At 44.9% G+C, this 12753-nt stretch overlaps 1 protein-coding gene across 1 annotated transcript in view; it reads right to left on the reverse strand.

Annotated features, from left to right (window-relative positions):
- nell2a (neural EGFL like 2a) overlaps window positions 1–12753 on the reverse strand; it is a 79161-nt gene that overhangs the window by 8818 nt on the left and 57590 nt on the right. The window contains exons 16-17 of the mRNA XM_047596899.1: window positions 2384–2524; window positions 207–400 (exon numbers count right to left, since the gene is read on the reverse strand). Coding sequence (XP_047452855.1) covers window positions 207–400; window positions 2384–2524 — 335 coding nt within the window. The remainder of the gene's footprint in view (window positions 1–206; window positions 401–2383; window positions 2525–12753) is intronic.

Genomic DNA, 12753 nt, shown 5'->3' on the forward strand with positions numbered 1-12753 from the left:
CTACTTGGGACTTGGCGAACATGGGGACTTTTTTTATGCTACGTCCCAGACCCCTAGACTGGGCGTAACACTCCACTATGCCTCCTCTCTCTGTTTTCAGTTGTTTGCCTCCCTTCGTTTCATCCAGTCCATCTATCTGTTGCTGTGTCTTTGTGTTTCCCTCTCTGCTTTCCTCCATACTCTCTCCACCTCCTTCTGTGTATTACCTGGCAGGAGCACACCGAGCACCTATCGCTGTCCAGCACCCAGATCTGCCCGCTGTGCTTGACCTTGTTGTCATGGATACAGTCACCGGTGCAGTTGTGCCCGTGGGGGCAGCGACAGTCGTAGCCTCCCTCCAGGTTGAAGCACACTGTGTCGTTGGCACAGGTGTTCCTCCCTGTCTTGCATTCATTAATATCTGCAGGGAGCACAAAGAAGATGACATCATACATATGCTCTGTGCAGTTGGGTTGTGGAGATTCGTTTTTTTTTTTTTGTCTCTCTCTCTTTAAAACAAGGCCAGTCATGTTGCTTTAGTAACGCGATGACAAAGTAAAAGAATTTTTCCTGTTATGTGTCAGCGAGCAGCCATGTTTTTTGTCTTTATACTTCTTTGCTCTCCGCATTTGAGAGTTGCCGAACAAAACTGTGTCAAGCCTTGCAACGCGACCATAAAGCGCAGCAACAACACAACATTTTTCAAATCTTTGGGGAAATGTGCAGCGTACAACTGTAATGTAACCCAGAAACCCACTTTTGGTCAAATTATAACTTTGCCTTGCCAGGCGCAGACAGGTTAGTTTGAGAGCGGCTTTAATGTGCTTTATTTTTCTTGCCTCTCCACACTCAGACTGACAGCCAAGATTGGGTCAACGAGTGGAGCAGCGCTAGCACTGTTGTTACAGGCAAACGCTCCGATGTTACTGTAGATTGAGGGTTTCCGTTTTGACAGCCGACACCTCTTCTGACAGGCTGTATCACAGAGAATGTTCCAGAAAATGAATAGGCTGCAGAAAGCAAAGTGACATTTGGGGAGGAAAACACACTTTTAATGACATACCTATCCAATCACAACATTACTTACACAAATGTGTCAAAAAAAAAGTTGAGGGAGTTTCTGATGGCAGCTGACTCAGATATTTCATAAAAAAAAAGAAGTTGTGCTTTACTTGAAAGTGCTACTGTCAGTGTTTGCTCCTGTGGAAATTAAAGTGAGGGCTCTTAAAGCTGTGACGACAGTGAGATGCAAAATGAAAGGCCAGTCAATGGAAAATTAATGAGGTGTTTCATTAATGGAGTGTTGTTGCCCTTTATGATGTAAAAAAAAAAAAAAAAGAAAAAGCTCACATCATTGCATTGATAAATTGTGTGAACCAGTATCCTGAAAAAACAAAGTAATTTCAGATCTAGATTTATTTTTTTTTAATTTCCTCAGACCCTGTGTCCTCGTATGGGGACGTCAACTTCTTCATTCTGCAGCCCGTCATGGGACAAAATTGGACAAGGTACAAAACCTCATCAAATTCTACGGTTGAAACTTGTTTTGTTTATGCTCATTAACTCATGTAACTAATTCTGTCAATGGTAATGACGCTAATTAGCAAGTACTCGTTTGAGGACGTTGGGATTTGATAATTTCTGTCTTGCCGAGCAATGTTCAGGTATTAAAACGTTTTATATTTTGTTGCACATTGGTGATGACTGACTGTAATATATCATGAAATAATCCCTGTGTCCACATATGAGGACATAATGTTTTTTTCAAAAACTACTTCCTGTTCAAAGATGATGCTTAGTTTTTATACTTCTCAGTTCCTACTAATCCCAAATACCTTGGAGAAATGAACCCTTTGACTGGCATTCTAACCACACGGTTGATCTTTTTTGTAGTAGTAATAGTAGTAGACAATAAAATGCTTAATTTCTCATTTTGTAGCCATTTTCTAACAATTGCTAATCATTCAATTTGTAAGATACACAAATTTGCCCATGTGTGAACACATAATATAAAATAAACAAAGAGCTTTTGAACAGATGAAAACACAGATCATACAGCTCTAGTATTTATATTGTATTGAATCTGTACAATCGCGTGAACATTTTAATATTGATATGTCAAAATACTCAATTTGCAGTGCACACTTTTCGTATAGATGAAAAATGAATGAGATTTAATCGTATTTTTTTGTGTGGAGTCAAAGGGTTAAAAATGCATCACACACAAAGGCTCAGGTCTCGGGATGTTAGACCCACACATGTGCCGTATATACAGGTATTGCTGGAAGTCATTTTCCTTTCGTTTTACAGTTCTGTGATCTCAACGTTAAAAGTTAATCTCTTTACTACATTTTTTTTTTTTTTTGGAATATTTCTGTAAAGGAAGTGAAGGCGGTCAACTCACCTACACACGAGTCCCCGTTGGCCGAAAACAAGCCGTTGTCATGGTAGCCATCGCGGCACTCACAGTGGTACCAGCCGGGCAAGTTGACACAAGTGGATTTACTATCGCACTCGACGAAGCTGTCCGCGCACTCATCGATATCTGAAGAGACAGGAGAGGAGAAGAGGAGAGGGATAGTAAGATATAATCAATGTATGATGTTGGCTCCATGTTTTCCAAAGTATTTGTTTTTTTCACATTGAATGAGTTATTGAGCTCCATTCTTGCCTGCTAGGCATTTTGAGCATTGAGTGATTCATAATTGATAAAAAACCCGTCTAACATTTGACTGAATCTAGTCCAAAGGCTTTATTGATCAAGCATAGTTTCACAGCCAGGGAAGGACATCTGTATCAATAAAAGATAGCGGGGAATAAACGAGTGGAATCTAACAAGCTTACAAGCTTGCATTATAAAGCAGCAGTCAAACAGTTCGAGCAGGTAAACAAAGAAATTCCACCTCTGTATTTAACTTTTCTAGTATGTAAGGAGTTTCTTTAATGTGATGTGCAACGAAGGGCTTTGGCACAACACAGCCTGTGGGTGGCTGTCAATAGATGGAGCTGATGTTTGTTTTCACAGGGTTCCACTTAGAAATACCCTCGACTCTGCCTCCTCCTCCTCCTTCCAGCTCCCGTCTTTAACACGAGAGCGAGATTACACGCGCAGACTTTCTCTTCCCTGTGTTTTCTTCCCCCTAATTCTCCGCGCGTCTCTTTCATCCGGCTCCCTTGTTCCTCTTCCTTCGTTCCTCTCGCTCCTCTTCCCGCTTGCAACAGGCCGACGTCCAACTCGTGTACTACAGCGTCAACCGTGAAAGGAAATCCATTACAATTTCCAACAATGAGGATAATACACAGAGAGAGAGAGAGAGAGACAGATTACTGTGATTTTCAGCTAACATTTAATTAAAGTAAGGGCCGGGCCCACACCAGAGAGGAAATAAAGCCTGTTATTACACAGTGGGGCTAAATATGTTAGGTCCAGACATGCACCGTGATTAAATGCATCTGCTTAGCCAGTGATGGCTTTTTTATGATTGTGCATGATGCATGATGCTCTGCTCTCATTATGAAAATGGCAGTGTGCCGTGTATGACCTTCTCCGCGACTGCCTGCAACAGTATCCCCCACAGAGCGACAGACAGACGGGCCCATGTTCCCCCACCGCCCAGGCAGTAATGGGATTAAGATCTATTGGCTAATGAGCCCTCAGCCTTTTAATAGAATTTCTGCAGCAGATTAACCGTTGATCAAATGTCCCTCAGATTAGGGCTTTATCTATTTAAAAACTACCCACATTTGTCTGAGTCAGCTGCAGGTTTGCCGAAAACCTTACAGTATGTTCTTGTTTTTTTCCACATTAGTGGAAAAAGCTCTTTTTCTTAGAACGTGGCGGACTTTAAAGCGAAAGCAAGTTCATTAATTACATCAGCTCGGTGAGAGCAGAGCACCTCATTTTCTGCCCCTAGGACAGCGATGCCGGGTTAAAAGGACACTGCTTAAAAAGCACAAGTCTACAGCAAATAGTATAAGTAGCCTACCGGTGATAATTAATAGGAATTCTCTCCACTCCTGAAGAGGAATATGCGATGCTCTTTGTTGCCTGTGTATCTCAGTGTGATAAAAGCTGTTAGATATATATCAGGGGGGGAAAAACAAGCTCAATTTGTTTGAATCATCCTGTTCTCCTCCATATGGCAGCATGAAATAGTTCAACTGCGCCATCAGGTACTATTTATAACAGACACTGATCGAAATGAGTCTAAAAATATGCAAACGGTTTATTTTCAGCCAGTTTCATTCAGCTGTTTTAAAAGCTCCGCGGTCTGCTCGGAACAACAGAGGGCTGCACCCTCAACAGAAGATTTGCCGTTTTTCCCTTTCATCCGAGTAAACCCGTCAGCCGCAATTATGCCAACGACGCGTCTCAGGCTTCTGTCAAATCAACACTTACAGTGTTGCTGTGTTTTAGGGGCGGTGGAACCCGCTCGCGGTTGCACCCTGGACTCAGGGAGGCTGAAATGTGTGCGGTACAGCATGGGCGCAACGCGCTCGCAGAAAGTCTTGCCTTCTCTTTTATCATCCTGCGTAACCGATAATGAAAGATCGTAGTAATTAAGCCATCAACAATGACAGTCAGAAAAAGGGCACTGCAGAGAAGCGCCGTCGCCACTGAATCACGAGGCTTTTGTTGAGTCACAGACGTGGATGGCGCAGTATTTCCGCTTGTTCAATCATGTCATATTTTTCCTCTCTCTCTCTCTACTCTGAAAAAAAAAAAAAAGACCACACAAACAAAATAAAGTCTGGCTTTCTGTCTTTATCTCCTGGAGGGGTCAAGGCCATTGAAGAAAGGTTTTTCAGAGTTACCTTTTTGACTTAAAGACGTGGAAAATGACAAAGAGAAACATACACAGAAAAAGAGGGACAGTGCTGAGGATGAGGTAGGAGAACGAGGATAAAAGGAAGCGGGAGAGTGTGGTGGAAGACGCAGATGAGTGGGAAGGAGAGGAGGAGGAATAGTCAAAGGAGGAGAAGGCGAGAGTATGAGACAGACTGCAGTTATCCTCGTTATCCTGAGTGGCAGGCTGGAAACAAGGGCTCTATTAAGGCAGCTCTCGGAGGACAAAGCGAGGAACAAGCGGATGGTCTTTCCTTGGCGCTCTCCTGGGCTTGTTATGCCACTCTTCCGTGAACCTCCCTTCCTACCTTTTTTTTACTCATCCTCTGCCTTCGCCTTTCCACGTGTTCCTTTTTCTCCGCCTGCCTGTCTCAGAGCTGAACCAGAACCAGAGGAGCTTTCATTATGACCCGTGTCAGTCCCTTCAGGTTGTTCTCTCTTTGAGCAGAAAAAGCCAGTGTTTGGAGTTTGAGTTTAGCTCTGCCCTCTTCTCCTCATGTCTCGCTTTCACTGTCCCCGCTCCCGATAACCTCTTCACTTCCTTCTCACTGCCTATTGTGATCCCGGACAGGTACAGTTCTTTGCTTTTAGCAATTTCTTGCTTTCCTTCCTTTTCGCCGCTCTCAGTTTCCTCCACATGTCTTTTCCCTCCTTTGATTGACAGACAGCCCTGAGGGTCGGGATGCAGCTCAGCTGCGCCGCATCGCTCGGTGCCGCCGCACGTACATCCCTCATACTGTAACCTAATTCAAACTGATTTCCTGATTTCCATTTCCCCATTTCCCCTTCTACCTGGTAATCCATAGGCTCTGGGAGGAATTATTCAGAGACATCTCTGGATGTCAACCCCTGCTCCAAAGTCAGACGACGTTTTAGCATAAGTTGATTTTAAAATGAGACGAATTTGTCTTGTCAGACCGCGTTTGGGATGACGGCTGAGACAGGACCGCAGAGCATTTAAGTCAATAATAATGTTTACAAAGCTCTTATCGGCATGCGCATGACAAGGCGATAATGTGAGGAATGGATCCCCGTTCTCTTATGTACAGTAAAGAGTAATTGAGCGACTGTCGCTGGTGCTCAGTCTTCATTAAGAGGGAGAGTGAACCCGAATAATTAATCAATCATTGTGAAACCCGAGGCAAAGCAAGCGCGCACCGAGTTCCTGAAGATGAAACAGACACTGAAACACAATCCATATCTGCAAGTACTTGAGTGGGAGAGTGGATGAGTAATCATGGTAAATTGGAAACAAGCCTCGTGAACAATCGGTAGCTTCAAGCAAATAGAGATGCAGTCTCTCTGCGTGTAAGTCCTCCGGCTTTAGAGGTACAGCTGAAATCATGGATCTTCACCTGCTATATACATTAAAACGTGTAAAAGGAGAAAGGATAGGCAACCAAGCTGATACCTCGCAGCTCATACGACCGTGGGTTGTTTAAACAGTGGCGTTTAAAGCTGGAGTTGTCAATTTAATTGTGCTAATAAGAGGTTACACCGTTTGCCTTAACAGCCCTCAAGTCTACATGTAAATTACCCGAATGAGCCAGTGAACAAAGTGGAAAATTTACTGTTATATGTTAATAAAACCAAAACCTAGCTAAGGCCTTGTTCACTCTGCAAAACTAGCTTAAAAATTCCAACTTCATTTGATAACAAAAAAACACATTTAGAGGTTTTTTTTATGTGCAGTTCAATTTTATATGGTACACCTGGACAACGTCTCCAGGGTTTGGATTTTACTTCTGCATGGTTTGCAGTGCGACACATAACAACCACATCGGATCCACGCTGACATAAGCAGAATCCGCTTACTAACTCCAAAAAGAGTCGCCAGTTTGCGCTTTGTCCACGTTTGACAGCTGTGTCATTCAAACAGTACACAGTGATCGACCCTCGCGTCTTCACCGCGGCGACCCGCGCTGTACGGCCGGTGGTATCTGGACACAAAAATCTGATCTGATCACTTGCAAATAAACAGGGCAGACAGCCTGTTGTAAAGATCTGATCCGAGAAGCTAATCTGATTAAGCAAAGCCCGAGAGCAGAGTGAATACTGAACCCACCTCCAAATGAATGCTAACATTGCTCCATATCTTCTATATATGGAACCAAGCTACTGTTTGATGTTTTTTTTTTTTTTTTATATTCGACACATAATTTACAACGCAGAGCTGCACGTGGTTGCAGACGTGAACGCGCGCTTTAATTCCTGTAGCCGTTTTTAACAAGGTCGCCGCCCAGTGCGGTTCACTGCACTGCAGCAGCTACAGCAGAAACCTATCCCTGAGAGATGTGTCATGTAGGTTGAAGCAGCAGGTTGAGCTCAGCTAAACGACAGCTCCGGCCATTAGAAGGGCCTAATTAAGACAGACTAATTACGGGTGATGGAGTGAGTGCTTTGTAAGGCCGCCTCTAAATAAATAATGAATACATAATCATTGTGCTTAAACAAGCCGCTTGAACTTAAGCAGTCGCGGGCCCCCGGGCCTTGTGGGTAAATCGTGGAACGAAGGAGGGAGAGCCGCAGCGGCGCGGCGCGGGAGCTGTCAAGAGGCAAAAAAAAATGAATACGGTTTTAAATATTCACTACCTGAGCCTGAGTGCTGGGTGGGAGGTGCCCAGGGGAGATTTCAAACATGACGACACTCTTTCTCTTGTCAACCATCGTAGCCAGCAACTCAATCTATCCTCGTATTGTCACATTCAAACCTGTGTCTCCACCAGATTTACCTAACACAAGCCTTATTACATGTCATTTTATTTCTGATTATCTTCCGTCTTTTGTGGCTGTTCACTCATTGGTCCATCCACCGCTTTGTCACGTCGCCTCAAACCCACGACAACCTTCTTGGAGCGACGCCTCAATGTAAATGAGGTCCGAGGGAACAATTTGTTTGTCTGGCCCCGTTCTACTCTGCGTCCTGGTCAATATGCCAGCGCAAGCTCAGCCTTCAAGGTTCCTCCATGAACTCGCTGACCATCACTCTGTCTCCTTCCACCCACCTCCTCTACCTCGATTGCCATTTTTCCTCTCCCATTTTTACATCCTCTTAAAAAATCACCTCCGCTTTGCTCCCTTTGTCCGTGCCCCTTCTTTCGGAGAATGATTAAACGTTCTCCTTTCTCTCGACTTCTCTTCCTTCTCCTTTCCCCGCGCCCCGGGAAAAGGCCTTTCTTTAGGTCACGGCGCTTTTTGTGCGTGGTATCGCACACAAAGCGAATACACGGGAAGAACACGTGCGCTGGTAAATGAGCGCGACTCGAGAAAGCGAGAGTCTTTCCTCCCAATAAAACATCAATTTGCAGTGTAGGTGTAATGCACCATGGATACTTGATGGTGCTCTTGAACATAACCCTCCAGGAGTGTGTAGGAGTCACAAATCTAAATAGCATCATTAACACCGAGCATAAAAATCTTTTATCTCTTTCTCCTTGTCCTTAAAGAACACTGTTGATGCTAAACTAGCCTCCCCGTGATTCAGTGCCGCTGATTAAAAGTGCCCACGAGGACTCGAGCCTTCGGATGAACTGAAAGATGAAAGGCAGAGGTGCCCGTCCTCAGCATCCGATCAAATGCTCCTCTCCCTCCAGCAGCCCACGGTGTACTTTGAGAAACTATCAAGAGGCCAGCCAAGGACAGAGATGGCCATTAGTTACAGAACTGACAGCGTAGTGACACCAAATTTTAACTGGTGGCCAAGCATCCTAATAAGCTTAGAGGGCCTTGAAAGGAGGAGATAATGAGCTGAAAACGAACGGAAATACAAAGGCTACCTCCCTATTCATCTCTCAGGAAGAGGTCAGCAATTCAGTCAATAAACACACATCTAAGACCTAAACAGAGAGAGGATGTTCACAGATGTTATGTCCAATTATTTCATGCAGGGGCTATCGGCTGGTAAAAAAAACTAAAAAAAACAAGAAAAAAAACCTTGCAGTCCTGCACGCTGATTCATAAAAGCATCTCAAAGCTCAGAAGTTCCCTTATTATAAATCTCCTTAGATATGTGATGTGTTTTCTAAAAGTTTCGTGAGGGAAGATGCTTTAAAACTCGAATATTATGAGTTCCTCCTGCCCACTTATCTTCAGAAAGCTGAACACATTCAGGTGGAGCTGGAACAGTTTGTTTTTCTAGCATGAGCACTGATGTCATCTGGAGTGCTTTTATGCATTAAATAAATAAATGTTCCTATATTAACAATGAGAAGAATGGCTTTCATTTTATTTTTGACAAGGCATCATTTAGAAGGCTGTGGATTGACCTTAGTTAACCGTGCTCCTGCTGCTCCATTGGTGTTTTAAAAGCATCCAGAGCCATAACCAGTGCAACCATAACAACGACGACAGAACTCTGATTTGGTTTGGTTTGTTTTTGCCATTACACGACTAATTCTATGTCTAAGTTTTCCTTCCTCTCCCCTTTTTTTTCCGTTTCCATATTTCCTCAACAGTCTGGGTCATTAGTCACCTGTGTTTTTTAAACTCAACCACATACTTGGTTTAAAAGTAACATCGAACAGCAGATTTGTCAAAGTCCACAAGGTTAACTTTCTCATACCTGCACACAACATATAAAATGCTGCAAGCTAAAAGCTCTGATTACTCGACACTTCCATGATTTGATTCAAAGTTCTCTGAAAGTTTGCTTTCTAAATCACATTAGATGACATTGTTTAAAGAGCCTGTGTGTGTTTACATTTAAGTGCTCTTTAAAATGAACAGGTTTTCACAGAAAGGCTTGATTTGTCAAGGAAAACAAGCCCGAATGAATAGATTTAGGTTCTGGTTAGCGGACAACCTTGCTCCTCTGCACTTTACTGATCTTATGAGAAATACATTTGCTTGAAACCAAACGGAAAGAAAAACAAAACAGAGTTAATTAAATAGCAGAGAAGCAGCAGCCTATGTCACACCAAGACAAAGTCAGTGTAAGGCAAGTGATCAAGACACAGTATTAACAATATATTTAGGAAAAAACAATGACCTTCAGATTCTTTCGTGCATCCTGGGTGATCTGATCACAAATGGACGTCTCTAAGTCCTTGTGTTCACACCTGGTCCACATCAGATCATCCGTGCTCTATTCTGGACTCAGACCCGGAGCCTTGTTGCTGTGAGGCGTCAGTGCTAACCAACAATAAAAATGCTTTCACCGCTAATGAACAGACAAGACATAGGGTACTTTTTTCCTTTTCTGGCATCCATCTGTCATTATAGTGGCCAATCACCGAAAGCACTCACATCATTTCAAAGCGAAACTTCAGTTACGGAGAGGACGTCAGCTGAGTGGGCGATCCTTCACTGCGGCCCTGAAGCATTGCGCGGTCGTGCTGCTTAAAGAGATTGGTCAGATTCACAATGTGGTCTGGGCAATAGAATTTTAAATTAGGATACTTGTTAATGCCAGGCCTGAACAGGAAGTACTTTTTTTTTTTAAACAACAACTTATGGAGACGTATGAGATCCAGCAGTGAAACATATTAGAACCGATTATTGCACATTTTGTATGTTGAATTTCTCCAGACCACGGGGGAAAATCGACTGAAAAACAAACCCAATATTTCAGCTTCCCATCTCTCTCTCTCACGCCATCGAGCCCGGGGGCTCCCGTGTTGACTGTGCTGCATGTTCAGGGCACACATTACATGGCTGGCCTTGCGTACATTTATATCCATGACTGAAGTGTGTGTGTGTGCGCCAGCCGCAGCTCCGTCCTGCATAATTCATGGCGTGTCAGAGTTCTCCACTAGCTGGTGTCTGTCTGTCAGCGCCGTGCGTCCCCTGTCCCTCCCCGGCCATTCCTCGTGAATGGCAATGACAAGGCGGCGCGCGCGCACACACAGTCACAGGGCGACCGCGACGAAACGGTGACGCAAAGAGACGGACTGCACGTCAGCGCGCCTCCACGCGATTTGCGCGGACGCGAAGCGCAGACGTGCATAATAAGAAGGGCAACTTAATAACAGTATAAATCAATATTACAGCACTGAAATAAGGCGGCTGGGTGACCACGTGCGAGCTGTTGGCATCTCCTAGGTGTGCTCATAGGTGTGTGTATCCTCTCCGCTGTGAGTTGTCCTGCGCGGCGTCTCATGACAGGCCGTCAGTCTGCAGCCGCTGCAGCAGCAGCAGCAGCAGCAGAAGTGGTGGAGTCCCCGGGGAGGCCTCTAAAAGCTCACAGGGTTCAGGGGGTGGGGAGCCCAGACTTAGTGAAAGCTTTTCCATGTTCATCCACCCAGCTCCGCTTCTCCTCCTCCAGGCGGCCCGGACTCCGCCGGCCTCATTCCGCAATCCAAATGCAGAGAACAACTCGCTAACCCCTACCCTCTAACCACCCATCCCTCCCTCTTGCATTTCCCATCCCATCGCCGCGTCTGTCAGTTTTTCCCAACGTCTCTGTATCTTCCTTTCCACTTCACCTACTCTCACCCTCCCCGAGTCTTTACCTCTCTTCCCTCTCCCTCCTAGAAATTTTGCATCTGTCACTCTCGCCGTACATCTCCATCTCCTCTCCTCTCAAACTGCTCCCCCCTCCCGCCCCCCACCCAACACCCCCACCTCCTTCCAACCAGTAGAGCAGCATATCCAACAGTACATTAACCCCCACACATCTTTGTGAGCTTCTGCAGGAGACGCGTCCCTCACCGGGAGCTCCTGTCACACCGAGGAGACAGCGAGAAGGACCCCCTCCTTCACAATGAATTACTCGTGGCGTCTCTAAATGGTGCCAGAGGCTCCAGCCCTGTAGCGTGAGGAGGGGAGGGGAGGGGAGGGGGGGTCCTGGACGATAAAACCACGAGAAGAAAAAAAAAAAAACACATGAAGATGGAAGCTGTCATAGGGCTGACTCGGAAAGAGATCGCGAGGGAGTCGGGATGCGGGCGGGGGTAGGAGGGAGATCGACGTGCACGCAGCAGCGGCAGCAGCAGCAGCAGCAGCAGCAGCTGTGGTGACAAACATCTTGTCGCCCGAGGCACGAGGAGTGTGCAAGTGTTTCGGTGTGCGAGAGCGAGCTTGTTTGTGTTGCGCAAACCCCAAATTCTAATCAGCTGCAAAGATGAGCGGAGAGGAGCTGATCCCCGAGCCACCTACCACTCAACCCCCGCCGCTTCAGACACACGCAGCTGTGTTTCAGAAGAAGACGTTCAAGACAAAATACATTTGACGGAAGAGTTTGTCTCACTACTATACATTGCTGTGAAATGCGAGTGTGATTTTCAGATATCTTGCTGAAATTTAGCCAGAGATTAGATTTAATGACATTCAGAGGAAGGGTTCAAAGCGTTGTAAAGAGGGGGCTCTCTGCCAAGACTGCACTAAAGAGATTGATACTAATTTTACGTCCGTCCTTTAAATATACTACTACCCAAATGAAATTGTTTAGATTAGCGCCAGATAAAAACTGTAAATAAGACTGAAAGGGCTAGCTGTCCAAACTCTGTCCAAAAACAGAATTAACTGAATAGCACATCTAAAGCTTGCGGTTTGCAGTGTTATATTTCATTAACCTAATATTAAAAATCGATGCAGCTTTCTTAATGCTGCATGTGACACTCATTCATTGAGTATTGAGCAGCACCGTAGCTTTGAGGAAGAAGAAGAGGAAGAAGTCTTTTCTGTTTTACGAGGTCCAGTAAAAGCACAAAGACAAAGCTGTAGTACATTTTGTAATATTCCCCTGACTAAAGATAAAGAACAGAGGGAGACACAGAGAAAGGTGGGGATCTGAAGCACTACAGAAGGTAATGAAATGTGTGATTGCCTGGAATGTGCCATTATTAAAGGGACGAGGTTCTCAGAACCTTCTCTGCCACAAAATGGGAAGGAGGATAGGTCATTATGGCTAGGTGGTTTAACACAATCTCTCAGACACACACACACACACACCTTCCTCCTTCCTCAGCATCTCACCAACCGCAATGACA

Source organism: Mugil cephalus, chromosome 10 (assembly GCF_022458985.1).
Source record: "Mugil cephalus isolate CIBA_MC_2020 chromosome 10, CIBA_Mcephalus_1.1, whole genome shotgun sequence".
Classification (NCBI taxonomy): Eukaryota; Metazoa; Chordata; class Actinopteri; order Mugiliformes; family Mugilidae; genus Mugil; species Mugil cephalus.